The following is a 27568-nucleotide window of genomic DNA, read 5'->3' as shown; positions in this document are numbered from 1 at the left end:
CGGGCCCGGCAGCTTCGCGCCTGCGCAGAGGTGGTAGCGAGGCCGCGTCCCGCCGCGCGGGGGCGCTCGGAGCTCGGTGCTGCGCCGGCGGGCGGCCGCGGAGCCCGGCGGGAGAGCCGGGCTGGGCTGGGGGTCGTTGGAGGCCTCGGCTGCGATGGCCGGCGAGTCCCAGGCGTGAAGACCTCAGCCCCAGGCCGCGGACACGCCGAGCGCCTTCTGCACGGCAGCCTGCAGAACCCCACATCCCGCTGCGGGCGGCTCCCGCATCCGGTACCCGCCCCAAAGCCACCTCCCTCCCTCCCACACACACCCAGCTGCCTCCACCGCGGCCTGGCTGCTGCTGGGGAGGGAGGCGCCCTGGGGTGCCCAGGCCCAGGGACCAGGGCACTGGGACACGGTGTGTTTGTGTGTGTGCAGAGGAGGTCCCTGTTCCCTACTCGGCCTTCTCTGGACGCTAGGAAGAAGTTTGGTAAAAGCCTCAGGCTCCCCTTTCTTCTGCGCCTCACACCTCACGTCTGTCCGACCTGCCTCTCCAGAGGCCCTGGGAGGAGCTGGTAGACCACAGGAGTGGGGTGCAGCAGGTACAGAGCCCATGGAGAGTAGGGCAGGGCTGCTGAGCTTGCAGGCTCCAGGGGATGGGCGTGGGGCAGTCTTCATTGTAAATTCTGGGGACCTTCTAGCTAGCAGCTGCGGCCTCCACCCCTGGCACCCATCCCTGGCACCCACCGTTGGCATCCACCCCTGCTGGCCTCCACCCCTGGCCTCCACCCCTGCCCTGTTGATGAGGCTGCCCCTCTTGGCCCTCTCCCCCAACCAGGCTCCCCTGGGAAGTGCTCTGTGCAGACAGCAGAGCTCACTCTCCCACCATGTGGGGTCTCTCATAGGTCTGTGGCCCACTTAATAAAGTCTAGACATTTTTTTTTTTTTTGAGAAATTTTATTTAAAAACGTGGGGACACAGCAGAGGCAGCAGGATGGAGGCTGGTATTCTCCTGCCAGGGTTCGCAGACCAGAGCCAGGCTTGGGTTCTTCAGGTTGCTAGGTTCCAGGTTTCTCTCCCCACCCCCCACTCCCCGCCCCCCCCAAGCCAGTGGCCTCCCCAGGGGTATACCCACCCAGGTCCTCTTAGGCTCTTCCCCCCCGCCCCACTGCACGCTTCCTGTGCCTGAGGAGACACTGGTAAAACTCCGGAAGGAGGAGGAGGCGAGGAGGGGGCCCCTGCCTCTGGGGGCTGCTTTTCCCCTGAGATATCCCTCAGGCCAGATAGGAGGTTTGGGGGACACGGCCTCCTGTGCCCGGGGAATGGCTGGCTGTGTTTGGGGGGTTGTTGGGAGACAGTCGTGACCCAGACAGGGTGGCAGTCACCCCTGCCGCAGAGGAAGAAGCCGGGCGAGGCCGGCCCTCCGCCTCAGCTGGGTGCCGTCTGGCTGTTGGCGTAGGCCTGGTCTGGGAAGGAAGCCCGGGCCCTGCGGGTCTGGGCGCACACGGAGGCATAGAGCTCGGGCTCTGGGCGCGGGGCCTGGGGCTGGGGCTCCGCGTCCAGCACCACCTCTGAGTATTTGATGGGGGCTCCCGGGCTCGGGACCCGGCCCTGGGGAGGCCGCAGCTGCAGGCTGGTATAGCACATCACCTCCTCCGCGGCCTGGAGAGGCAAGGCCGTTAGACGTTCGCCGGACCCTTGAAAAAGCCCCCCCCTCCCCCTTCCTTCCCTCCCCTCGTCCTCGGCAACAACGGACTCACCCTGGCGGGGCCTCCAGGTGTTGGATCCGGCTGGTCTGGCCCTGGGTCTTGTGACAGGCGTCCTGCGGCAGGCAACAGGGATCCGGTCACTTCTAGTTCCTCCTCCTGCAGCCCTGCATCCACCCACCCATCCAGGGCCTGTTCTCTGGGCCTCGCCCCTCTGCCCGTGTCCTACCTGTCTTCAGATAGTGCAGGTTTCCATACAGGGGGACCTCTTCCACAGACCCTCCGGAACTGCAACACGGAGTTTAAGGGTTCAATGGGGAGTTCTTGGTTAGGAGAAACGATCCATGATCCCATTTCTGTGCCCCCACCCCCCCACACACACACACTCACTGTCCCTTTTCTGCACGGTTCCTCCTCCAGCCACTGCTGAAGCGGGACAAGTGTGCAGCCAGCGAGACGAGCAGCAGCAGCGTCACGGCCCCGAAGAGGACCCACAGTCCCCAGGCCGTGCTGAAGGGGGGGATTCCTGTGGATGGAGAGAATGGAGGGGTGGGTATGGCTGCCCAGCCCAACCCTCCAGATCCCGGCAGATGGGACCTGGGGCCCCCGCGTGACCCCTCCCCCTGTCCCTGCCCCGCCCAGCTTACCGGGCCCCAGCTGATCCGTGCAGTTTGCACCCCTGCTCATGACTATTGATGTGGGAGCCAAGTCTGCAGGCGACGATCTCGCGCCCTGAGCCTGGGCGTAAGCCTGGCTTATGGTCTGGCAGCTGCAGCAGCCCCCCTTACTCCCACCCCTCCCTGGGCCTGGCCCCCACAGCTCATCATCCCCAATGCTGATGGTGGCAAAGTCGCTGGTTTCCGGGGAGGAAGGGGGAGGGGAGGGATGAGCGAAAGAACTGACACCGCCCAGGGCCTGCACCTGCGCCACTCAGCAACTCCCGAACTTCCGCCGCTCCCCACCTCACGCCCCCCTCGCCCGTGGCCCTGTGTCTCCCCCCACCCCCCACCCCTCCCACGCCCCTGGCCAGGAGGAGAGAAGAAGCCTTCGCCAGGGTGTGGGTGAGCCCACGAAGGCTCCCCAGGGGCGCAGAAGTGGCATGAGGCAGGACCCACAGGACAAGGAAGGCAGGCTTTGTGACAGAGATCTCCTTATGCCGCAGGGTACTTGGCTTCTCGCTCCAGTTCCGAGTCTCACGAGGAGAATGTGCTCCTGGATGAACATGCTATAACATGGAATAGGACTGGGAGGTCTCCTGATATGTACCCTCTCACCACACCCTAAAGCTGATCCGAGGTGAACGTGTTAGGATGACCATTGTCATTGTTATTGTCCTATCCCAGGGGCCCAGTGCATGAAATTGGTGCACGGGTAGGATCCCTAGGCTGGCCAGTGATCAGGACCCATCGGGGCCTTCTGGCTGGCAGCTGGCGGCCCAGGGAGGCCTGCCTTCCCTGGCTGCGGCTGCCTTTGTTTCATGCCACCCCCTGGTGATCAGCACAGGTCATAGTGAGGGGTTGAACTCCTGGTTGGTCAAACTCCCGGAGAGGACAATTTGCATATTAGCCTTTTATAGTATGCAAATTGCCCCCTCAGGCAGTCATTCAACCATGAGTTTGACCGCTTGCTATGACATGCACTGACCGCCAGGAGGTGGTGTGGAATATAGTGGGCCTCAGTGACCCGCTGTGACCTCTTGCCAGCTACCTGGGGGAGAATTTTAAGACAAAACCAACTAAAAAGTGGTCTCCATTTTATTTTCACCATGTTCCAGCAATCCTAAAAAAGGTCCGTAATAAAGTACTCCTCTCTGAAAAAACGTTTATAGATCCAGTTCTACATTGTTGTGGTTACTGATGAGCTTTCATGATATACTAGCTTCAGATTAGCACCCCTGTATTACCTGTCCTTTAGAAAACATTGTCACGTACATGGAAGTTCATCTAGAGAACTCCCAGGTACACAATTGGCCCCTGGCATAAGCAGATTCATCTGGGTGTGTAAGTCTAGACTGAGTTTTTAGCAGTTTGTTCAAGTGCTTTCTAAGCATAACCAACTCCTATGATAGCACATATTCCCATAGTTAGCCCATGGATTTATAACAATAAGTAGCACAAAGATTGTAAAGTCAAAGAAATTGAACTTGAATTACTTTAAGTCATTCCAGGTGACTTCTCAGAGTTTTTATTTATATTGAAAATTTCTGGGATTTATTGTGAAATGGAATTTTCTGAATATTTGTCAAACATCTTTATGATTACTCTTTCCTTAACTGTTTGCATGTTTGTTGCTTAATATGAAGAAACTTTAAAAAATTTTAAATTGATTTTTAGAGAGGGAGGAAGGCAGAGAGAAAGAAACATTGATGTGAGAGCAGAACATTAATTATTAAAGGCTGCCTCCTGCGCATCCCCTACTGGCGATCCAGCCCACAGCCTGGGCATGTGCCCTGACAGAAATAAAACTGTGACCTCCTGGTTCATAGGTTGATGCTCCACCACTGAGCCATACTGGTTGGGCACTATATTTAGTTTTATACTGTCATGATTATATCAGACATTCAGTTATACAAATAATTCCGTCTGAATTTCTTTTTTTCTTTCTTTTTTTTTTTTTTTTTGGTGTTTTTTGTTTGTTTGTTTGTTTGTTTGTTTTCAGTCTGAATTTCTGACCCTTATTGTTAGTTTATTTTATGGTCCTTATTGTTTCATTTCCTGATTATTAATGAAAATATTTTTTCCTATAGAAGAGAATTTTAAAAGCATGTTCCACACAGGTGTCAAATATGCCAACTATTCATTGTTAACATTTTAAAACGGAGATTTCAAATTATAAAAATCCCAGTTTGTTGAATTGGGGTGGGGAGGTGTAGAAATCAGAATATCTGGCAATACTGGGCCCAAATTCTCTGAAGGCAGCGATCAGTTAGCAGCCATTTATCATGTTAAAAGCCTTTCTCTCCCCCCTGCCCCCCCGAAAATATTTATTTACATTAACTACACCAACTGGTTTGGAGTACACTGTTCTACCTGGGTAGGCTGCCTCATGGTGGTCAACTACTAGACCATGGTAACTCCCCTGAGTTCGGGTCTTTCCCTGCAGTGCCTCCTTCCTTTCTGCATTTTATTCATTTAACACATGTGTACTTCATTCATTTAATACACATGTACCAGCACCCATCACTTATGTGCCAAGCTCTGGAGATATAAATAAATGTGAGTGAGAAATGGTTTCTTTCCTCTTCAAAGAGCCGTTGGTCTAATCAGGAAGGTGACACAGAGAGCTATAAAAGATAGTGTGAAACAGCGGGAGATACCTAAGTCTGCCTGGAGAAGTCAGGGTCGGCGAGAAGTGGGAAGGCCTGGAGGTGGGGTGATGTGAGACAGGTGATATGGAGACAAGCAGAAAATGGAATCGCCTAGTCTCTGACCTGATCAACAACACTTAACCTTCACGAACCCGAGTTTCCTCATTTTTAAAAAGAGCTTAACTGTATTTAACTGTTGGATCGTTTGAAAACATTAATTTCCTTCAACAAGGATTTATTGAGTGCTCGCTTTGGCAGCACATATACTAAAATTGGAAAGATACAGAAATTAGCAAGGTAAACAGTCAAATTTATTAACCAATGTCACCCCAATGAATTTAATTAAAAAAAAAAATGTTTGCTATAACCATGTGCTGTGCTAGGCTATAGGAATAAAATGGTGGATTTCTCCAGCTTTACTGTGATATAATGTAAACTATATTTTACATATAGTGGTACAATAGTGGCTAATGAGTACACAAAGTTAATGATTCTGCATCGAATGCTGACATCTGTAGATGTTACCTGTCAATCAACAAGAGATTGTAAAATGCAGCCGCGCTGAGAATGAGCCCCGTGTGGTTAGTGCGCGCAGGCGCACCGCCTGCGTAACTAGAGGAGATGACGGACGACGCCCCCGCCACACGCCCGCTCAGCCTTCGCTTCTTGGCGGAATCACAGCGAGGAGCGGGGAGGTCTGCGTGCGTGCGCACGTGGCACTCTCTGCCCGCGGTCCGGGGACTTTCCCCTAGGCGCAAATGAGGAACCGGGTCCTCCGTGTGTAGCCTAGGAAACAGGCCTTCAGCGCGAACTACGAGAGGATGTTGACGTGCTCCGGCGTTTTATAGGTCCATCAAGAAATTCACCTTATAGTTAGGGTGAGAAGACTGGTGGTTTACGAAATAAAAATCACTTTCTGGAATAATCTTCTAATACTTCTGGAGGTATTCCGAGCTAACATAGATTAGACTAAATAGGAAAGAAATTAATTTAGGAAGATTTGGCCAATGGTCCTATGCAAATCACACACGGCCCCGCCCACAGCATGTGGGCGTGGTCTCCCGGGGGCGGCCCCAGCGAGCCCGGCGCGCCTACCCATGAGCACCGGGGCGCTCCGCTGCCTAGCGCCGCAGGGGCCTCAGTCTGCCGGCCCGCAATGGCAGGCGGGGTCTCGCCCGCGGGCGTTCTGGGGCTGCTCCTTGTATCTACGCTGCCCGGGGTTCTCGGAGACCGCTCCAGCCGCGACCTCCGGGCACACCCAGGTACCAGCGAGGGCTGCCGGGGGGAAGCTGGGATTGCCCTGGAGTCCCAGCCCCATTGACCCTCCTCTGCCCTCCTCCGTCCGCAGGGAACCCCGCCCAGGTCCGCCCGAAGGCCACGGAACCCCGGCGGCCGCCGCCCAAGCACCAGCAGGAGCTGGCTCCGGCGTGGCCTCTGGGGGCGCTGTACACCGCGGCCGTCGTGGCTTTTGTGCTCTATAAGTGTTTGCAGGTGCGGGGCGACCCGTGGTGGGGGTGCCCCGGGCCTGAGTTTCCCATGGGGTTGTTGTGGTACCAACAGCAAGAGACGTCTCCTGGTCACTCTATGAACGGAACAGTAGTTCCTCGGCTTTCCAACATGATGGGGCCATTTTGAGCCTGCAGCGAGGTGATGGGTGTGAAGGGCACGTGGTAAATTGCAAATAAGTATCACGTGTAGTCTTCGCAACAAGCCAATGAGGACATTAAGCCCCTTGCTCAAGGTCAGAGCCAGTCAGTCACTAGCGGAGCTGGGATTTGAACTCAGCAAGTGTGGAGTTCCTGGTGAGGTGCCAACCTTGGCACAAGAGGTTGGTTACTGTAGTCAAGTTTGTTTTTTAAGTTCAAGGTACGAAACAGGCCCATGTTCTTGGGAAGGAGGCCCTGAAATATGAATTGACAGTCCATTTTGGTGGATTGAAACTGTTGCAATGGAAAGTAGTGCCTCCCAGGGCTGTATATTCAGCCTCGGCCCTATCACTCAATTGCTCCAGAGCCATCTGGAGGTGATGTGAAACTAGAAGGGACAGCTGGTCGTGATTCCAAATAGACTTGACAAGCTAGGATAAAGGCCTGAATTCAATGATGAAATTTAACAAGGATGGATAAATTCTATTCCTGGACCCAAATATAGTTGAAACATAACAGCAGCGGCTCATTGATTGGCTAATGAAGTTCATTTGTGTGATGTGACAACCCATTTCCTAAATAAGTACTCTGTGTGTTATCTTATGATCCGGAACATTCCTGGAGAGCTTGATTCCCTTCGGGGCACTGATTTAAGAGCTCAAGTTCAGTAAAGCAACCAGAGAAAGTCAAATGAGCACTGGTGATATTAAGCCAGAGAGGATGTGGGGAAGTGAGGGGGGGGGGGGGGAGGGTAGGGTGATAACCATTGTTTTCAAATTCCCAAGAGGCTATGATTTTGAGAGGCTCTTACCAGCACAGTGAAAAGTAGGCACAGGAAGGACAGTGTTTGGCTTTGTATATAAACTAACACCCAGATCTTAATCAACCTGGAGGGAGCCGCTCTTTTCCTGGAGGTGTTAAGAGTAGACCGAATGACCTGGTGAGGGCGCGCCGACAGGCTGCTTCATGTCCTGGGTGAGGAGCTGGTCTAGATGGGGTTGTGATTCTCTGAGATAAAAATCCCATCGTTTTCTCTGCCTCAAATCCTCCTCCTCTTACTGGCTTTGGAGACAAGGGGTGGGGGAGCCTTGTTGCAGTTTCTCCCTTTCCTCCTCCTGCAGCAGGAGAAAAAAAATGAGGCCCCTGTTCTCCAAGAAGAGGCAGGCAAGGAGTCGTTGCAGTCAGGTGGGTGTTGCAGACGTCTTGCTGGGTAGGGAGTTAGGGGACGGCAGAGGGTGAGTCACCATGGCCCTCCTCCTCTCCCTTACCCCCAGAGCAACAGCTGGCCCAGCTGACACAACAGCTGGCCCAGACAGAGCAACACCTGAACACCCTGATGGCCCAGCTGGACCCCCTTTTTGAGCGGTAAGCGGAGCGGTGCGAGGCAGGTGAGAAGTGGGGACACAGCCCGGGCAGCCTCTGAGGGGACCTGTCCACAGCGTGAGCACCCTGGCCGGAGCGCAGCAGGAGCTTCTGAACATGAAGTTACACACCATCCACCAGCTGCTACACAAGAACAAGCCCAGCCAGGAGGTCCCGGAGCCAGGTAACAGGCTGGGGGCGAGAGCCTGGCGGGGGCAGAGACAAAGTATGTGAAACGGGAACACACCTCTCAGAGGCCTCTCCCCCTCACAGAGGCTGGCGTGCCCTTTCCTGAGGACTCGTGTGTGGAGGAGGAAGACGAGGAGGCTGGTGACAGTCAGGCTGGGGAAGAGCCCCTACACTGGAGCACAGAGACAAGGAGCCCAGCCACTCCTTGGGGAGTGGAGCAGGGGCTCAGGAGAAGATGCAGCAAGACTGCGGCAAAGGGCCCCGGCCCCAGCCCCCTCCGGGGGGGAGGAGGGAGGACAGCTGAAGGTTTAGTAAAACCAAGTCTGTTCCTGTGATTGGATGCTCCAGTGTGCTTTTTGCATCCCAGCTGGTCACACACACACACCCATACTAGGTGCCTCGCAGCAACCGGCCCTTCTTGGAAAGCTTCCCTTATTAGGACAAAAAGACGCTGCCTCCCGGCGTGAGAGCAGAGAAGACAGAGGGAGCTCCAGCTCTTTCCCATGTTCTCCTGAGGCCCGTCATGCCAGCCTCGGGCACAGACATCCCTTTGCTCAGACACACAGCTGAAACAGGCCTTTCCAAAGAAACAAAAACACTTTACTCACATCCCGTAGGAAAATAAAACTATAAAAACAGCCACATTTGCAAAGCCGTAGCCTTGATAAACGACCGGCCATAGACGTAGCACCAAGCTTATCAGCCCCAAGTCCCCTCATCTGTGCTGGAGGGGCTGGGTCAGTGGAGGTTCACATGGGTCAGGCTTGCTTTCCTGATTCTTAAGAGCCGGGCAGATAACCCAGTCCCAGGCAAACACAAAACGACCCTCCTCAAAGCACAAAGGGTTCTGTGTTTTGTTTAGTTTTTGTGCTCCTGACCCTGACCTATCCCGGAAGTATCGTGGGTTCTGGAATTCATAAGATTCTTCTAGTTCTTCTGGCTGCTGTGGAGAGAAGACAGTTCAGGTATCGGCATGAGCACTCTAGTCATAGTCTAATCAACTACGGGGTAAGGGGTGGTGGGGTGGTGTCCTGCAGATGTAGGACATGAGACAGGATCAGAGCTGCTCATCTCCTGCTCCTGGGCCTCATCCCAACACTCACCAAGGAAAGAGACAACCTACCTGATGGCCAAGGTCAGACTGTGGTACCAGCGCAACAGCTCCTCCCGGTCCGTGGACATCAGCAGTAGCTTCTCATGAGGGAAGGACAGCTGGGGAGAGACCACCTCTCAGTGCATGGCTCAGAAAGGTCCAGGCTAACGCCGAAGGCCTTGCTGCTCCCATGGGGTCACTGAGGACTCATGTGAGATCTGGATATGAACCCAAAGACCCAGTTATCCTCTCCCTACGTAGCTGGCCCAATCCCTATGACAAGAGCCCAGGCCGAGGAGATAAACAGGTGCACAGGTATTTGAGGTATATGCCCGCCTCTCCCACCTTACCTAAGACTCCCATCTTATCACTTACGCTGAGCAGCCCACCACAGGAGCCCCCCGAGTGGCCAAAGACCCTCTGGAGCTGGCACTGGGCCATGGGGTAGACGGCCCGGCAGACAAAGGTGCCACTCTGCAGCAGGTGCAACGGGGGCCGAGGCTTGGCCATGACGAGCACGTCCGAGAACAGGAAGAACATTCGGGGCCGAGGTTCCCCGCGCGGAGGCACTACCAACAGCCAGCCCTGGCGCAGGAACCAGCGACCTGGCGGTGAGAGAGCTGTTACTCTCATGCGGCTCCAGGACCATGACCCGTGGGCATGAAAAAGGGAGGCTGAGGAAGCTGGGCATATGCTGGCAGTCAATACAGCGGGAGAGGGGTAAGGAAAGGGCAGGGTGAGGGCGAAGGGGGAAGGACGCAGACTACCTGAGGTGAGCCCCTTTGCCCGGCGGCCGCTGAGAAGGGCCTGGACACGCCGGAGGTGCTGGCCATTCTTCTGTTTCTGACCGATGGCGTGGACTCTCTGGGCGGTGTCACATATCAGCCGAGCGGCCCCTGGAATGACATCCCCAGCCCCATTCCCAGCACCTCTCTGACTCGGGGGACTGGTGGTGGAGAAAGGCTACTCCCTAAGGCCGTGGTCGGCAAACTGCGGCTCGAGAGTCACGTGCGGCTCTTTGGCCCCTTGAGTGTGGCTCTTCCACAAAATACCACGGCCTGGGCCAGTCTTATTTTGAAGAAATGGCATTAGAAGAAGTTTTAAGTTTAAAAAATTGGGCTCTCAAAAGAAATTTCAATCGTCGTCCTGTTGGTATTTGGCTCTGTGGACTCATGAGTCTGCCGACCATGGGCCCAGGGAACCAGGGTTCGGGTCTAGCTTGCTGAAGAGCAGGCGGGACAGCAGGAGCACCATGTACATGTCCAAGGAAGACAGGGTCATAGCAGACATGGTTGGAGGTCACAACCCAAAAGGGATACAAGAAAGGCAGCCTCTGTCTGCGGGTTTTGGCAGAGCAAGAACATACGTGTGAGCTGCTGGTGGTCAGGGCTGTGGGGACTTGTGTTTTCAGCCAAAGCAACAACAAGGTTTTCATACCTAGAATTAGACAGTTAAAGTCCGTGAGGGGACGTAGAGCTGGGAAGCATTCCCTCTGCCTGACACACACACCACCCCTACACATACTTCCACGGCAGAGCCAGGAAAGCTCTGCTCCGGCTTTGTATCCCCGCCTTCAAAGCCTGGCCTCACACCCCATCACCCTTTCCCATCCCACACTGGAGCGTCAGGGGCAGACTCTTCAGAAATTCCAAACTGGACCAGCCTCTCATCTCAGCAAATTCTTCCAAATACGGTGTCACTAGCCCCGTGGTCAGCAAACTGCTGCTCGAGAGCCACAGGCGGCTCTTTGGCCCCTTGAGTGTGGCTCTTCCACAAAACACCACGGCCTGGGTGAGTCTATTTTGAAGAAGTGGCGTTTAAGTTTAAAAAATTTGGCTCTCAAAAGAAATTTCAATTGTTGTCCTGTTGATATTATGCTCTGGTGACGAATGAGTTTGCCGACCACCACACTAGCCCATTACAAGCCCCCGCACTTCAGTGGAGAGCTCCACAGTCCCAGCTGAGGGCCTGAGGCTGCAGACTCCAGGGACTCTAGTGGGATCTCATTTACTCTTGCAAAAAGGATTTTGGGAGCAACTTGTCCCAGGAGAGAGGCATTGGGATAGGCCCCATGAGCCCCACAAAGGCGAGAGACTCGGAGAAGCTGGCTGAGTCAGGGAGCGTTCACTCACTGCTGGAGCCTCTGCAGAGGCAGCGGGAGCAGGTCCTGGAGCTGCAGGCCCCCGAACTCGGGGCGGCCTTCCTGAAGCTTCACGAACCTCCGGAAACGCTTGCTTTTCTTCAGTTGTTCCTGGAGCGAGGGAAAAGGGTTGGCAGCAGAGAGAGAGAAGCAGTCCTTACACTGTGTTCACCCGTGTCCGCATCCCCAGCCCTCAGCAAGCTGTGTGCTCCCGAGAGAACCCGTCTCCCTACAGGGAACTCGGCACAGAACGGGACACCCAAAGGGCCCTATAAATGCAGGGTCAGTTTGAAGTTTGGGTCTCCAGATGGAGAGGAAACGTATGGGGCAAGAGAGGAAGGACTTGAGGTCACCTTCAAGTTACCTGCAGGGTGGTCTGGGACGCCTCAGCGTTGGCAGCAAACTGGGTGTAGAGCTCCAGACGGGGGCAGAAGCCCTCCAGCCCCTGCCCCCAGTGCCCTCCTTCCAGGTAGGGAAGGAGCTCCCTGCGGGGGTGAGGACGATACGAGAGCTGCGGGAGAACCGCTCCAGCACCTTTCATCCTTTTAACCCTGACCCGTGGGTAGCGCTGTCACCCCGTTTTACAGACGGAGACCTGGGGCCCTGGGCCAAGTCCACAGGTGAGGTCACTGGCAGACTCGGAATATGAACCTGGGTCTCTCCCAGCAGCGCCAGAAGCCAAGGCGCTCGCTCCCTCCCTCCCGGCCTCTCCCCGCGCCCCTTCCACTCACTGGCTGGCGCCGTAAATGAGCTCCCAGGGCCCAAACAGGGCCTGGCGCTCCGGTGGCCGCAGGGTGCCCTTGGCTCTCAGAATGCCCACGAAGTACTGCGGAGAGAGAACACGGGCCTAGGGTCTGCGGGAAGAGGCAACGCCAAGGCCATTTAAAGGAATAATGGGAAAAGCTAGAATCTGCAGAAGTCTGCCCAGCCCCCCAAATGCAGGAGGACAGAGCAAGACCCCGGTCCTCGGGATCACCGACCTCGCAGAGACCCTCCCCACACCCCGGGCTCCCCGCCCCATTCGAGAGGGCACGCGGGGCCCCCACCGTGGCCACCAGCCCCAGCTGCTCCTGGTAGCGCCGCTCGGTCTCCAGCAGCTCCCGGGCGGTGCAGGCGCGCTTCCGCTCCCAACGGGCACGCTGCTCTTGCACCGGGCACCGGGCCCCGGGGCCCGGGGTCTCCATGCCTAGCTGGCCCGCGGGCATTTCCGGCCACAGCCCGCCGCAGATTCAAATGCAAACCGCTCAGGGGCGGGGCGGCGTGGAGGAGCGCGCCCCCTGGCGCCCGGAGGCTGCGCGCAGGACGGAGCATGCGCGGCGGCCAGCCAAGCAGCGTCTGTCTCCGCCAGGACCTCGCCCCGCCGCCAGGGCGGCGCTGTAGGTACGTGACGTCCGTCGGAGAACAGCAGAGTGGGGCAGGTGAGGAACTCTCCTGAGTGGGTCTAACTGGGGCAGCGGCCTAGACTTTGAGCCGGCAGACTCGGGGGTGCAGGCACTGGCAGGGCCTGTGTCCTGTCGGTGGAATTGGGAAAGGCGCAATAGCTGCAGTACATATTCTGCACTGGGCCCATGCCAGATGCTGGGGTTCAGCCATTTCCAATGCTTCTTTACAATTAGGGACTCTCACTAGTCAAAAAGTTGGAAACATTTTGGCCTTCGGACAGAAGTTTACAGGTTTTTCCCGGCAGGCGGCTCAGTGGTTGAGTGTCGACCGACCTATGAACCAGGAGGCTACATTCCGGTTGGTCAGGGCACGGGTTGCAGGCTCGACCCCAGTGTGGGGTGTGCAGGAGGCAGCCAATCAGTGATTCTCTTCATTGATGTTTCTCTCTTTCTTTCCCCCTTACTCCCTAAATATATATATATTTAAGAGTTTATAGGTTTTAAGTTACTTTGTTTCTTCTTACAAAACTTATTGCCAATTAGCTTCCAGTCAGCAGGTGTCAATAACTAACACAGTGGTTCTGAATTGCTTAATTATGGCCAACGGCAGTTGATTAGTCAGTGATACCTAGTCAAAGACAGTATGTAACAGAGTTTCCTTTTTTATCTCTGGAGCGTCAATGGGCAGTGCCTTTTTGTCAGTATGTATGCAAAATTTTAAAGTGTGCCTCTCTAATTGCCTAGCAATGCATTCTAAAGAAGTAGATACTTTGACAAAATTGTATGTGCCGAGATGTGAAGCACAACGTTGTAACAACTGATAACCTAAATGTCCAAAGGTAGTAAATTGGCTAGGAAAAATGTGGTACAGCCATTTGAAGGAATAATAGGAAAAGCATTAAAATGATGTTAAAAAGCTGTCAACATAGAGAAAGGTACATAGTGTATTCCTGAGAGAACAAAAGCAGACTATACAGCTGTTTGCACAAGATGATCTCATTTATATATAATACATATGACTAAAAGGATAAAACAGTGGTTTTTATCTCTGGTGATGAGATTGAGAATAATTCATTCAACAGATATTTATTAAAGACCTACTCAGTGCCAGGAACAGGACCATTGAGATTAAAGGGGTGGTGAATAGGATTTTTCTGCCTTTCCTAGGTTTTCTGCTTGAGCTTGCATGCATCACTTTGTAATCAGAAAAAAAAATATATTAAAAACTCAGGTTTTAGACAGACTTTAGTCCCCATGCCTATTATTCTGGACTCCTAGGAATCTGGGCACCATGCCAAGAACCAAGTTACTGTCAGGGATCTGAGGTCTCCTCTAGCTCTCTGACATTTTAGACATTCTGAGGGAGGAAAAATGCTGGTCTTAGATCAGGGAGAAACAACTTGATGGGCTTGATGGAGGAAAGAGAATTTGGGTCAGACTGTACCTGGGAATGGGTCCCAAGGAGACTGGTGATACGAACAGTGGGAAGCATGGTCTCAAGAGACTGTGGTTCCATTTGCACTAAGATCTCAAGTGAGGAAGGCGACAGATAATCCCATGGTGATTGGTACTCCCTGAGCCCCGCTGATGAGAATAGCACAGCACCTCGGGGTGCAGTGGTGGTGGGTGTGCTGCCTATGTGAGGGTGCTTTATAGAGCCTACTGTGAGCTCAGATGGGAGAGGAAGGAGAGGGAAATGTCGAGAAGACACAGAGTATAATTAGAGACACCTGATTTCCTGGAGACCACGTCTCTCCCAGAGCTAGTGAGGCACAGCCCATGGTCTACCCGGAACAGACAGATTCTCTCCTCCCAGCTTTATCCCCACAGCCAAAGGCAGGCAGGACCAGTGGGAGAAGGTCAGAAGGCCGTCAACAACCTCTCTATTCTTTAATTACGCTCAACCTCTGCTCTCAGCTCACTGGATGCTGGAGAAGCCCTAGGGATGCTTTGAACAACAATTATCAGTTATTACACAAAAACTAAATGCCTCTTATATGCTGCATCCTGTGCTAGGCATGGAGATGAAACAATGGACAGTGAACTATGGCCTCTGCTGTTATTTATTTTTTTTAAAAAATACATATATATTTTATTGATTTTTTTTCAGAGAGGAAAAGAGAGGGATAGAGAGTTAGAAACATCGATGAGAGAGAATCATCGATCAGATGTCTCTTGCACCACCTCTACTGGGGATGTGCCCGCAACCAAGGTATATGCCCTTAACCGGAATCAAACCCGGGACCTTTCAGTCCGCAGGCCGATGCTCTATCCACTGAGCCAAACCGGTCTCGGCGCCTCTGCTGTTATTGATGCTGATAGTCTAGCAGGGCAGACATGGTAAGGAGTCACCATAAAGTGAGATAAAAATTACAAAGTATAGACTTTTATTCGGGCAGGGAAGGCTTCTAGGAGTCAGGGAAGGCTTCTTGGAGGAAGTAACAATGTGAATTGATACCTGAAGAATGAGTAAAACCTGGTGGAGCAGGGTCAGCAGTAGGGTAGAGGTGAGAGAGACAAACTGCATGAACCAAGTTTGGAGATCACACACACACACAGTGCATTCAAGGAACTGCTAGAAGTTCAGTAAGATTAGAGCATAGATTGCAAAGGAGAGAGTGATGAAAAAAGGAGACTGGAGAGAATGGAGGGAATTTAAGCCAGTAAGACTATGTCATAAGTAATAGTAAACTCAAAGTGGCTAAATTATATTTTATTAGCTTATGCAACTGAAAAGTCCAGATGCAGGTAGGGTTAGCTTAATCCAGCAACTCAATAATACCACCAAGGATGTAGGATGCTAATGAGGTAGGTGCTTATGGATCTGACGTGGAGAAGAGAGTCCGAGCCCGGGATACTTGTCTGTCATGAACTTGTAGAAACCACAGGAGTGGATGAAACTGCCTACAAAGAATACAAAGAGGGATAAGGGCAGGAGGCATGAGAATTTCCAACTCAAGCCCGTTTCTTCTCATCTTGTGCTAACAGTGGCTAACATCAGTTCTAACATGGCTAATGTTACAGTGGGCTGAATGGTGGTCCCCGCAAAGATATGTCCTTACCCTAACCCAGCAGCCTGTGACTATGAACTGATTTGGAAAAGGGGTCTTTGCAGATGTAATTAAGCTAAAAATCTTGAAATAAGACCGTTCTGGGTTATCTTGGCGGACCCACGCCCATGGCGCATTCTGAAAAGAGGCGCCGTAGGGAGACAGGGAGAAGGCCGGGTGAGCTGGAGGCAGTGATCGGAGCTCTGCAGCCACAAGCCCAGGAATTCCCGGAGCCGCCAGAAGCTAGAAGAGGCTCTAAAGCTTTCAGAAGGAACAGGGTCCTGCCAACGCTCTGATGTCAGATTTCTGGCTTCCAGGAGAGAGAAGTTCTGTTGTCCTGAGCCCCCCAGCTGGTGGTAGTTGGTCACAGGAGTCCCATGAAATAACTCAGATGATGGGGTCATCCTCGAGGCCCCAGAGGGCTTTAGTCTGCCTTTGCCTCTAATCCATGGCTGGGGCATGGGAGGCCTTTTCCTCTCCCCACCAGCGAATGGCTCCCTCCTCTGCCAGCAGACCCTAACGGCCAAAGACTTGGCCTTAAATAAGATTGTGTTCCAGGTGGGGGAGGGGGCAGTCAGTTAGTCCCGAGTACACTCTGTCCCACCCTGGGGAGGCTCAGGGAACAGGATTCTGGGAGCTCAAACCTGTTTGGGAGTTTGGCAGACTCCCAGCTGGGAAGGTCTGATCCCAGGTCACAGTCCACGTTCCCCACCCAGACCACAGCCACAGCCACACACAGAGACAGAGAGCTCAGGAGGGGGGCAGCACCAGGCAGCATGACCTGGGGAAGCAAAGGGAGCTCTGCACCTGGACCCCGATCTGGACTCTGAAATGCTGAGAGAAAGCAGCAGAGTGGGCAGGGGGACGTGTGGGCACACAGAGAAATACACTGAGAGAGCCTCACAGAGACCTGAAGAGGAACAAGATGGAAACATTCATACTATTTGGAAAGAGGGGAAATGAAAGAAAGCTGGCAGCAGTGTTGAAGAAAGATGCCCAGACATAAGGACCCCAGACTCCAGTTAGCATGGTTTTTCTGTCTCCGGTGCTTCCCATGACCTCTTCCACCTCAACTACATGGCTTGTTTCCACATTCCATCTTGTCCGGGTCTATTCAGTTTAGATATTGCCATGGACCTTCCATGCGTCAGGGGGCCACTAGGGTGCTAACGACACAGCTGACCCAATCAATGAGCTGATCATCCAGGGTGCACACTGGATCAAACTGCCACCAATGGAGGGCTCTGACTTTGGCTCCAGAAACTGCAATCTAGATGGTTAGACTAATTACTCTCTAGAATGATTGCTTCAAGAACAGCTGTTGTTCAGCCATGTAAATTTTTTTAAAAAAATATATTTTATTGATTCTTTACAGAGAAGAAGGGAGAGAGATAGAGAGCTAGAAACAATGATGAGAGAGAAACATCGACAGCCGCCTCCTGCACACCCCCTACTGGGGATGCGCCGGCAACCAAGGTACATGCCCTTGACTGGAATCGAACCTAGGACCCTTCAGTCCTCAGGCCGACGCTCTATCCCCTGAGCCAAACTGGTTTCGGCAGCCATGTAAGTTTTTGGTGTACAGTAGAGCAGTCACTCTGACAAGGCATAAAATGGGGTGCCATAAAAGGCGGTATCATGTTCCTGGAACAATTGTGGCTCAACATGTGCAGGTCATGGGCAATGAGCTCCTTTCCCCGAGGGCAAAGAAGTCAGCTTAGTCAACTGGGTTTTCTCAAGTCCAGGCAAGGTGATCTGCAGAGAGAAAAAAGGTGATCGCTGTGGAGTAAAAGAATGACTCAATCAATCAATCAAATACTAAACCCTGCCTTCATGGAGCTAAGGTATTAGGACAGATAAAAATGTCATAAATCATCTTAATATGAATTAAATGGTGGGCAAGGTTATGAGCGAGGACAGACAAAGCACTGTGGGGGCTGAGGCACCAGAAATCTCTTCCTACAGGGCAGAGTTAATCAAGAAAGACTTCCTGGAAGAAGTGGCCTTTGAGCTGAGCCTTGAATAATAGAAGGGATTTAGACAGGGGAGATGGTAAAACTATTTAACATGGTAGCGGGTGCACAAACACTGATCCATCTGAGTGAGAGCTGGCTCAGGCATGCTAGTGGGAATCTGGAGCCCTGCTGTGATAAGAGGCCATGAGGAGCCGAAACCGGTTTGGCTCAGTAGATAGAGCGTCGAGTTGTGGACTGAAGGGTCCCAGGTTCGATTCCAGTCAAGGGCATGTACCTTGGTTGCAAGCACATCACCAGTGGGGGGTGTGCAAGAGGCAGCTGATAGTTGTTTCTCTCTCATCGATGTTTCTAACTTGCTATCCCTCTCTCTTCCTCTCTGTAAAAAAATCAATAAAAATATATTTTAAAAAAGAGGTCATGAGGAGGTTGGGAGAGTCCCCAGAAAGAAGCTGGTGTAGCAGGAGCACTCTGGAGTGAGGGGCTAGTTACCAACAGAATTAGAACTATCTCGATATGTTTAATTACCTTTTCCAATCATACAGATGCACAATACCTACTGAAGGTTAGTTTCCGTTATGAACCCTCTGAGATGGCCTTACTCTGATTTGGTTTGTCAAAGCCATAGGGGCCTTACTGCAATGTGAGCTACAGAACAGGAGAGCTGTTTCCGGTCCAATGCTCTATCCCTGGGGCCTAGAACCGTACCTGGAGGATTGGAGGAGGCTCAATAATTGTCCATTAAACGAGTAGGCAGAGACTGGGAGCCCCAAGCCCATATTGGGGTCCTCTCGTTTGTCTCCTAGCACCCATTCTCCCCCTCCAATCCATGCTCCACAGCCCTCAGCATGACCTACCATGGGAATTACATTCTGTCATTCTCCCAAAGTATTTGATGCCTCCCCTTTGCCCAGAGTACCATCCTCCCATTGTTATTACTGAATTAAACTTCTACTTTTTCACAGCCCTGACCACATTTTCCTGCTTCTGTGTTACTCCCTGAGGCAGAATTCATCTCTCTCCCCTAAATCTTATGGTAGTGTTTGCCCTCACCCCCTATTCAGTGAGCTCCTCAGGCAGCAGCTGTGTCTAGTGGTATTTCTAGACCAGTGCCTGACATATGTTATATACTGAATAAATATCTGTTACCTATAAGGGTGAATGGCTGCCCTGGCCAGTGTGGCTCAGTTGTTTGAGCGTCTCCTGGTGCACCTGAAGGTTGCCGGTTTGATTCCCAGTCAGGGCACATGCCTGGGTTGCGGGCTTGATTCCCAGGAGGGGGCATACAGGAGATAGCCGATCAGTGATTTTCTCTCATAGATGGTTCTCTCTCCCTTTCTCTCTCTCTAAAAATCAATAATGACGTGTTTTTTAAAAATCAATTTTTAAAAAATTTAAAAGGTGTGAATGGCAGGCATTCCCAGTAGTGAGAACTATATGAAGGAAGGCGGTTATTTTGGGGGGAAATGAATGGTTTAATGTGGCTGGAATATGAGGGGCAGTAGGAAGAGATAAGATGGGAAGGTATGTTGGGTAAGATTTTGCAGGGATGTGGGAGTCAGCCAGAGGGAGAAGATGGGCAGATGGAAGATACTTTGATAGACGGTAGGAAGTCAATGAGAGATTTTGAGCCGAGGTGTAATATGATGAAAACCAGGTTTACTTTAAGCCCATCAGAGTCCCTCTCACACATGTACTCAGTGTTCCATTCATACTCAAATTAGCCTCCCACCTACCCACCCCCTTCCCCAGGGCTCCTGAGACAGCTCGCCCTACCCCTTTCCCTGCTCCCTGGCTGGTAAGGTCTGTTCCCCTCTCCCTTCTTTCCCCTTCCCTGCCTGGGGCTGGGAGGCAGGCCAGGGTTAGCTGAGGCTGGCTGGCAGGCAGCCTGGTGGTGCCAGGGAAAGCCTGGGCAGTGCCAGGTGGTGCCTTAAGTTCCAGGCTCACACCATGACCCCGATAACCTTGTGCCTGTGCACACACCTGCCCTCACCCCACCCCGATCCGGGCTGTGGTATCGGGGAGGGGGGCACAGGGCCAGGCAGAACCGAGGGACTTTGGCTCCATCTCTGCAGAAGGGCGCTCTGTGAGTCAGCCCGCTCCCCTCCAGGCTTGCTCCTCCCCCACCCAGCTCCTGTTTCCAATGCACGTACACCCCGTACACACCGTGTCTGGGACGCCGTACCGCCAGCCACATGGCTCCCCTGTGCCCCAGCCCCTGGCTCCCCCCGCAGATCTCAGCCCCTGCTCCAGGCCCCGCCGTGCAACTGCTGCTGCTCCTGCTGCTCCTGGTCCCTGCCCATCCCCAGGGCCTCTCCCGGATGCAGCGGACACCCTCCCTGGGAGGAGATTCCTCTGGGGAAGATGACCCCGTGGGCGAGGAGGACCTGCCCAGTGAGGAGGACACACTATCTGCGGAGGAGGACACACCTGGAATGAAGACTGAGCCAGAAGAGGACTCTCTGAAGGTGGAGGATCTGCCCACTCCCGCTCCCAGCGACACGCACAGGCACAAAGGTGAGGGGTCCTCGGCCCTCCAGGTCTAGGCTCCGAGCCTGTGCTTCCTTTCACCCTACTCCCGCGCAGGAGGGGACTGTTCAGGGGAGAGCGGCCTGTCCCCTGACAGGGCCTGTCCCAGCTCTCCCCCTTTCAGAGCTAGAAGGGCATGGATGGGGAGACAGAAAGGAGGCCCAGATGGAAAGAGATAAGCAGGAAGAGGTGGGAAAGAAAGAAAGGGGAAGGTTGGAGAGGAGAAAGATACTAGACAAATAAGAAGAGAGAACACGCAGGTAGAGAGGAGGAAGAGGGTGAGGGGAGCGAAGAGGAAAGAGGGGGGCTCCGGAGGAAGTGCGGGAGGGCCTGGGGAGGCCACCTCGTCTTCAGGCTACAGGTGAGGACACGGACCTGGGAAGAAGGAAGTAGCCAGGAGGGGCCCTAGTATCGTGACTCCCCAGCCAGGAACTTTGGGGGGGAAAGAGCTGGAGACCAGAAAGGAAAGAGGGTTGAGTGGGGAGGAGGGGACAGGTAAGGGAGAAAGGAAAGATGCTCTATTGATTTGGGCCTGGGCCTGAGTCCCCCTCCCCCCATTTTACTAGCACAGTGGCTGCAAACTGGTGGGCCCGTGGGGTCTCAGCTGTAGGCCTTTCTGTTACCCACGGAGCCTCTGTAAGGCGGCTGGGTTTGTGGAGCCCGGCCAGCGAGGGGGGCCGCCTCGTCCTGGTCAGTGGGGAGGGTCTGGGCTCCAAGGTCTCACTCCTGACCCTTCTCATTCATGCAGGGGATGACCACAGCCATTGGCGCTATGGAGGTGAGTCAACCCCTTTCCCACCCCCCCACCCCCACCCCCAACCCAATCTGGGCACCCACGCCTGCTGATCTGACCCCCAACCATCACTGAACTCCAGTCCTGGGCATCCCACCCAGGGCATCCACACCTGCCCAGTGTCTTGGGACTCCACCTCACCGCTTTTCATTCCCTAGAGCAGTGTTTCCCAAACTTCTCTCAGGATGAGAATCTCCTGGTGGAGTTGTTAAACTACAGATTCCTGAATCCCAACTAAGAAGTACTAAACTAGAATTTTGGGGAACATATAGGTAAAATTGTATGCTTAACTAGTGCTCTCTGTCTTAGAGCACTAGTCTAAGACAAGTTAAGTATACTAAGAGCACTAGTTAAGCATACAATTGTCTAAGTTAAGTATACTAAGAGCACTAGTTAAGCATACAATTGTCTAAGTTAAGTATACTAAGAGCACTAGTTAAGCATACAATTTTACCTATATGCTCCCAAAAATTCTAGTATGGCACTTCTTAGTTGGGATTCAGGAATCTGAAGTTTAACAACTCCACCCGGTGATTCTCATCCTGAGAGAAGTTTGGGAAACACTGCCCTCGAAGCTCCTGATCGCCTCCCTAGACTTCCTGTTCATCCTCTCCCCCTCCCCGCAGGCGGCCCGCCCTGGCCCCAGGTGGCCCCCTCCTGCGCCGGCCGCTTCCAGTCGCCGGTGGACATCCGCCCGGAGCACGCGGCCTTCTGCCCCGCCCTGCGGCCCCCGGAGCTGCTGGGCTTTGAGCTGCCGCCGCGCCCGGAGCTGCGCCTCCGGAACAACGGCCACACGGGTGAGCGGGCCGGGCGGGGCCTCGGGCAGGGGCGGGGCGAGCCGGGGATGGGGACGCGGGGCCTGGGGAAGAGGGGCAGTCCCTGTGATGCTGGGGCAGTGTTTCCCCAACTTCTCTCAGGATGAGAATCACCTGGTGGAGTTCTTAAAACACAGATTCCTGAATCCCAACTAAGAAGTGCTAAGCTAGAATTTTTGGGAGCATGTAGGTAAAATTGTATACTTAACTAGTGCTCTTAGTATACTAAACTTGTCTTAGACTAGTGCTCTAAGACAGAGCACTAGTTAAGTATACAATTTTACCGATATGTTCCCAAAAATTCTAGTTTAGCACTTCTTAGTTGGGATTCAGGAATCTGTAGTTTAACAGCTCCACCAGGTGATTGTCATCATGAGAGAAGTTTGGGAAACACTGTGCCTGGGGATGGATTGGGCTGGCTCTGAGGGCCAGGCCGGAGCCCGCTCACCGGCTCTCCCTCCCTCGCAGTGCAGCTGACCCTGCCTCCGGGGCTGCAGATGGCCCTGGGCCCCGGGCGGGAGTACCGGGCCTTGCAGCTGCACCTGCACTGGGGGGCTGCGGGCCGCCCGGGCTCGGAGCACACGGTTGGCGGCCACCGGTTCCCTGGTGAGGTGAGTGTGTAGCTAGCCGTCTGCAGCAGCAGCAGCAGCAGCAGCAGCAGCAGCAGCGGGGCGAAGGGGGGCGCTGGCGAGGGGAGCGTGCCCATCCCTACCCACCTGTCCTCTCCAGATCCACGTGGTGCACCTCAGCACTGCCTTTGCCACAGTGGACGAGGCCTTGGGGCGCCCAGGGGGCCTGGCCGTGCTGGCCGCCTTTCTGCAGGTAGGAGCCCTGGATGTCCCCCCCACACCTGTCCTGCCCCTGTCCCCAGGCTCAGTGTATTTCCCCCCAGAGACCCATCCGAGCACACGCACCCTGGCACCTGCTTATCCTCATTCACTCATGAGTTCATTCATTCAACGCCACTATGAGGGAGGCATTGGGCCTAACAAAGGATTCAGAAACTGTGGGTCCTTGTCTCCAATGATTCCACAGCCAGTGATGGGCAGCCCATAGGCAGACATACACAAAGGACAGGGTAAAAGAGGTGGTCAGGGAAGGCTTCTCGGAGGAGGCGACACTTGAAGGCTTCACCAGTGGGGAAGAGAAGATGTCCCTGCAGAGCAAATGGTATGTCTGTGCAAAGACTCAGAATATGGCCCACTCAGGGAATGGCAGATGCAATACAGTGGGCATTAGGAAGAGTCATTTTTTTAATGCCCCCCTAACAATAACATCCCCTCTGTGAAATGCAACCCAGTCTCAAGAAACATTTAGTGACCTCTTTTCTTTGGCCCGGTAATGATTAAGACTACATGCACAGTGATTAGAGGAAGCTGGTAAAATGAAGAGAGAGACCTTGAGACACGTGCCAGGCTCATTCACACCCCAACGGACTCCTTCATGCGAGCCTCACAGCACAAAGTTCAGAGACGGGCCTCAGAGAGAACATGCGCTGGCTCCAAGTCAATCACATGGATTGTTAGGGTGGATGCAGAGGTAGCATGAGTACAAAGGTCATTACGGTTCTCAGGAGTGGGGCCCAGGGCATGCAGGCCTTGTGTCTTAGTGATCCACCCTCCTCCGCTGCCGCCTCCTCCCATTTGCCATTGCAAACCAGCCTGCAGAGCTTGTTGGGTTAGTTTGCAGAGTAAGTCAGCTCTGAGTAATAACGCCTGAGATTTTGTGTTTCCTCCGGCATTCTCAGAGCTGAGCCCGCCTCACCTTCAGGCCTCCCGCCCTGGCCCTAGATTCATGTGTTACCTGTCCTGCCCTGTCACCTCCTAGGAAGGTCCGGAAGAGAACGGTGCCTACGAGCAGCTGCTGTCTCATCTGGAAGAAATCGCTGAGGAAGGTAAGGAGACGGCTCTCCCGGGAGCGGGCTGATGTGTGAACTGGATGACTATGATCCTGATGACAACGATATAGTTGAACAGAGGCAAACACGCAAAGGCAAACTTCTGCCCACAGGTTTTACAGTTTAAAAACCAAACACCGAGCCAAAACCAGTTTGGCTCAGTGGATAGAGCATCGGTCTGCGGACTGAAAGTCCCAGGTTTGATTCCTGTCAAGGGCATATACATTGGTTGTGGGCACATCTCTGGTGGGGGATGTATAGGAGGCAGCTGGTGGATGATTCTAGCTCTCTATCCCTCTTCCTTCCTCTCTGTAAAAAATCAATATATAAATATATATATATATATATATATATATATATATATATATATATATATTTTTTTTAAGAAATTTGGGGAAGGAACTGGAATTTGCTCTTAAAAAATAATAATATAAAAAAATAAAAACCAAACACTGAATAAAAAACAAAAATAAAACAAAAAAACAAATAAGACCAAAAAGTTTGGAACTTCTGGGGTTGAGTCTGGGGAGCTCAAATTTTTCTGAGAACTATCTGTTCCTCGTAAGCATCACACATTTTTATTTATTCATTCATTTATCTATTTATTATTTTTTATTGAAAGGCTGCATGGCTCGGAAGTTCAGTTGTAGCCAGGAGTCTGCAGGCCCCCACAGGGAATCAGAGAGGGTGTGGAGCTGTGGAGGTGAGAGAGGAAGGGAGAGGGAGAGAGAGAGAAACATCAGTGGAGAGAGAGGATCACTGACCGGCTGCCTCCTGCACGCCCCGCCCGGGAGCAGCTCGGGCGCAGTTCTCTCCCTCTGCGAGGCCCCGAGCCCTTTGCCTTCTCCTGCGTCGTCTTGTGCGGAGTGTGGGGGAGGGACGCACTTAGTGAGGCAGCGGTCTCGGGGAACTGGGTCAGCTTGGCTTCCGCGATATGAAACTGTGTCCCTAGACCCAGGGCTTCGGAGGGGGCCGTCTAGGTGAGATCCCAGCGCAGGCCCTCTCCGCAGACTCAGAGACTCAGGTGCCAGGACTGGACGTGTCTGCACTGCTGCCCTCCGATCTCAGCCGCTACTTCCGATACGAGGGCTCTCTGACCACCCCGCCCTGTGCCCAGGGGGTCATCTGGACTGTTTTCAACCGGACAGTGAGGCTGAGTGCTAAGCAGGTGGGGGCTGGGACATGTGGGGATGTGGCGGTGAGGGGAGGTGGGAGAAGGGGTCCGGAAAGAGGAGGATAATGAAAGGGTGTGGGGGGGGGGCATGGAGGGTGGAGACCTGTGGCACCATCTGTGAATGGGCCTTTAATCCGTTTCCTCATCTCTGGCCTTCTTCCGCTGTCCAATGCCCTCCACAGCTCCACACCCTCTCAGACTCCCTGTGGGGGCCTGAGGACTCTCGGCTGCAGCTGAACTTCCGGGCCACGCAGCCTCTGAATGGGCGGACGGTGGAGGCCTCCTTCCCTGTCGGAGCGGAGCGGCGGGCCGCCGAGGCTGTCCAGCCAGGTGCGGCTTCGAATGGTGTGCCAGCCACAGGTCTGTCCTCCTCCCAAGCGCCCGCCTTTGTCTGCACTGGTGCTCACAGCCCCGGCTCTAACGTCTCCCTTTTCCCTTCAGTCCACCTGAGCTCCTGCCTCGCCGCCGGTGAGTCTGCTCCTTTCCTCTGGCCCCTGGCGCTGGGGACAGCCCTTGGCACAGCTTAGTCGCAGGGGCTGGTGAGGGTCATGTCCACTGCCCTTCCTTTTCTGCACACAGACCTCCAAACCCCATGGGATAGAGCAGTGTTTCCCAAACTTTTGACATATGTGTACCCCTTCTATAATTTCCGTAACGCCGAGTACCCCTCGTACTCATGAGAACGTAGAATTAGGCGCAGCCAAGCACGGTGCAGTGCATATCCCCACCAAACTCCGGTGCAACGCGTACCCTCACCAAACTCTTCCTGTACCCCTGGGGGTACGCGTACCACACTTTGGGAAACACTGGGCTAGAGAGTCAGATCACAGTGGGGGGTTTTTTATTGGCAAGAGTTGGTCAGAATGAAGCTCCAAAAATCTAGCAGGTCCTTCCCAATTGACCTCTTTTATGTCATTGTTTAGGGAGGAAAAAAGGTGCATGTGTCCCCCTTGTTGTGTATCCATCTCCATCCCTTTACTGGTCTCTTGTAGATTCTAAGGGCAGCTGGAGGACGTAGGGCTGGGGTGGGGGCACAGGCATAGGGAAGTAGGCCCTGCGGGAACCCTCCTGGCTCTCACCCCCTGAGGCAGTCCCTGCTCTCCCTCCAGGTGACATCCTGGCCCTGGTTTTTGGCATTCTCTTTGCGGTGACCGGCACTGCCTTCCTTGTGCTCCTTGTGCAAATGAGCCGGCGGCAAAAGTACGTACGGTCCTGACCCCGTCCCTCAGGCACGGCCCCCACTTCCTGTGTGGAGTCCGGAACAGCTTCATGCAAATTGCGCACAAACGAGCTGGTCCTGGGCCAGTTTTCTGATTAGGCTTCGCTGTTGTGTAGACATCCGAGTGGCACCAAAGGGAGCGCCGGCTACCACCCAGCAGAGGTCACCGAGACTGTGGCCTAGAGGCCTGGCGCTTGGAGAATGAGTGGAGGAGCCAGCCGGAGGGCTCAGCTGGAGACTGGTCTGCCCTGCCTATCACACCACTTCCTTTTTCATCACCCAATATTTTTTTAAAAAATAAATGTTTTTAATAAAATATGTGGAAGGTAGCTTTGTTCCCCAAATCAGGATAGTGCATCCATTTCCCACTGCTGCCATAACAGATGATCCCAAACTTGATGGTAACGTGGATTTATTCATTTAGACTTCTGGAGACGAGAAGTCCAAAATGAATCTTAAGGGCTAAGGTCCAGGTGTTGGCAGGCCTGGACGTTGATGAGAGAATGTTTCCCCGCCTCTTTCAGCTTCTAGAAGCCGAGCATTCCTCGGCTGGCGGCCCCTGCATCACGTTCCTCCATTGTCACCTCTCCCGCATCCACTCTTGACCTTTTCGCTTCCCTCTTCTACGGACCCTTGCGATTCCATGGGGCCTAGTTAGATAACCGGATAATCTCCCGTCTCAAAACTCTTAGCTTGATCACAAGGTCCCTTTCCCATGCAGAGTAACATTTCGCAAGATTTGGGTGTGAACATCTCTGGTGGTGGGGGTCATTCTGCTTTCAGGAAGGGGACCAAAATGACTGAGATTGTTGAGATGGTCATGTGGGAGGGGGGGTGTGTGTGCGTGCACGCACACGTGTACGTGTATGTAGACCAGTGTGTGTCACTGGGAGTAGGGCAGGCTCAGTGTCTCGGCTTAAAATCACTTTGAGGCTTTGGGGCTTTCCCCTGCTCCAGTAAAATCTGTGTAGCTTTGCAGTTTTGTCTCAGATTATGTTGTCTGGCTTGGCCGCCTGCTGGAAGGGGGCCTTGGTGCTGACAGCAGCTCCTCTGCCCTTTGGGGAGTAAAGGCCAGGATGTAACCCTAGCCCGACGGGCCTCTCTGCTCCACACGGCCTGCTCACCCCCCCTCCTAACTGAGCACAGCGCCCCCACCCCTCGGCTGCCATCAGAAAGGAAGTCCTGTCCCAGATCAGAGAACCAGGCCCTGCTCCTCAGGGGCCCTTCCGACTCCATCGCTCCCCTCAGGCGTCACCTCAGCCTTCTGCACGTTGGAAAACCACCACCACCACTGCCAACACGAAAGAAAGGCTT

General features: G+C 53.6%; 4 protein-coding genes across 9 annotated transcripts; 2 read left to right on the top strand and 2 right to left on the bottom strand.

The window, feature by feature from the left end:
* Positions 1–587: 587 nt before the first annotated feature.
* SIT1 (signaling threshold regulating transmembrane adaptor 1) lies at positions 588–2640 on the bottom strand. The gene is made up of 5 exons (XM_084898864.1): positions 2333–2640; positions 2076–2211; positions 1915–1973; positions 1740–1801; positions 588–1641 (listed from the first exon to the last, which is right to left on the bottom strand). Exons 1-5 carry the CDS (start codon positions 2370–2372, stop codon positions 1408–1410), a joined length of 531 nt encoding a protein of 176 aa, XP_084754990.1. The 5' UTR covers positions 2373–2640; the 3' UTR covers positions 588–1407.
* A 3420-nt stretch (positions 2641–6060) lies between these two features.
* CCDC107 (coiled-coil domain containing 107) lies at positions 6061–8524 on the top strand (the record flags this gene model as incomplete). Of its 2 annotated transcripts, none has more annotated exons than XM_084898857.1 (6): positions 6061–6254; positions 6341–6483; positions 7760–7823; positions 7913–8003; positions 8078–8184; positions 8274–8524. In XM_084898857.1, the coding sequence occupies exons 1-6, from the start codon at positions 6149–6151 to the stop codon at positions 8522–8524; spliced, it is 762 nt and encodes a 253-aa protein (XP_084754983.1). In that variant the 5' UTR covers positions 6061–6148. The 2 variants fall into 2 exon arrangements, with proteins under 2 accessions (XP_084754983.1, XP_084754984.1); XM_084898858.1 differs by having other exon boundaries at positions 6067–6254; positions 7763–7823.
* Positions 8525–8994: 470 nt separating this feature from the next.
* ARHGEF39 (Rho guanine nucleotide exchange factor 39) lies at positions 8995–12819 on the bottom strand. 4 transcript variants are annotated; one of them, XM_084898853.1, is made up of 9 exons: positions 12469–12819; positions 12154–12248; positions 11787–11907; positions 11415–11533; positions 10649–10719; positions 10047–10178; positions 9658–9887; positions 9313–9401; positions 8995–9132 (listed from the first exon to the last, which is right to left on the bottom strand). In XM_084898853.1, exons 1-9 carry the CDS (start codon positions 12625–12627, stop codon positions 9117–9119), a joined length of 1032 nt encoding a protein of 343 aa, XP_084754979.1. In that variant the 5' UTR covers positions 12628–12819; the 3' UTR covers positions 8995–9116. The 4 variants fall into 4 exon arrangements, with proteins under 4 accessions (XP_084754979.1, XP_084754981.1, XP_084754980.1 ...); XM_084898855.1 differs by having other exon boundaries at positions 10050–10178; XM_084898854.1 differs by having other exon boundaries at positions 9014–9129.
* Positions 12734–27480, top strand: CA9 (carbonic anhydrase 9). Of its 2 annotated transcripts, XM_084898824.1 has the most exons (12): positions 15060–15144; positions 20043–20344; positions 21105–21134; positions 21776–21946; positions 22433–22575; positions 22694–22786; positions 23792–23858; positions 24872–25029; positions 25218–25395; positions 25477–25503; positions 26145–26235; positions 26371–27480. In XM_084898824.1, the coding sequence occupies exons 1-12, from the start codon at positions 15068–15070 to the stop codon at positions 26435–26437; spliced, it is 1404 nt and encodes a 467-aa protein (XP_084754950.1). In that variant the 5' UTR covers positions 15060–15067; the 3' UTR covers positions 26438–27480. The 2 variants fall into 2 exon arrangements, with proteins under 2 accessions (XP_084754951.1, XP_084754950.1); XM_084898825.1 differs by lacking the exon at positions 15060–15144 and adding an exon at positions 12734–12840 and having other exon boundaries at positions 25218–25503.
* The last annotated feature ends 88 nt before the right edge of the window (positions 27481–27568 follow it).

The sequence above is a fragment of the Pipistrellus hanaki genome (assembly GCF_964339955.1).
Source record: "Pipistrellus hanaki genome assembly, chromosome: 11".
Lineage (NCBI taxonomy): Eukaryota > Metazoa > Chordata > Mammalia > Chiroptera > Vespertilionidae > Pipistrellus > Pipistrellus hanaki.
Note: the sequence above shows the minus strand (reverse complement) of the source record. Positions and strands in the feature narration are given on the sequence as shown.

Bases quoted from the DNA above. Each gene is read 5' to 3' on its own strand.
- SIT1 (XM_084898864.1), bottom strand. From the start codon at position 2,372: ATGAGCAGGGGTGCAAACTGCACGGATCAGCTGGGGCCCG. The intron at 1,974-2,075 runs GTGAGTGTGTGT...TCCGTGTTGCAG, and splicing joins AACCGTGCAGAAAAGGGACA to TTCCGGAGGGTCTGTGGAAG. The intron at 1,642-1,739 runs GTGAGTCCGTTG...TTGCCTCTCCAG, and splicing joins CACCTGGAGGCCCCGCCAGG to GCCGCGGAGGAGGTGATGTG.
- ARHGEF39 (XM_084898853.1), bottom strand. From the start codon at position 12,627: ATGCCCGCGGGCCAGCTAGGCATGGAGACCCCGGGCCCCGGGGCCCGG. The intron at 9,888-10,046 runs GTCTGCGTCCTT...TCTCACCGCCAG, and splicing joins AAAGGGGCTCACCTCAGGTA to GTCGCTGGTTCCTGCGCCAG. The intron at 9,402-9,657 runs GTAAGTGATAAG...GTCTCTCCCCAG, and splicing joins CCTGTGGTGGGCTGCTCAGC to CTGTCCTTCCCTCATGAGAA.
- CA9 (XM_084898824.1), top strand. From the start codon at position 15,068: ATGCTCTATCCACTGAGCCAAACCGGTCTCGGCGCCTCTGCTGTTATT. The intron at 22,576-22,693 runs GTGAGTGTGTAG...TGTCCTCTCCAG, and splicing joins GCCACCGGTTCCCTGGTGAG to ATCCACGTGGTGCACCTCAG. The intron at 26,236-26,370 runs GTACGTACGGTC...GCTGTTGTGTAG, and splicing joins CAAATGAGCCGGCGGCAAAA to ACATCCGAGTGGCACCAAAG.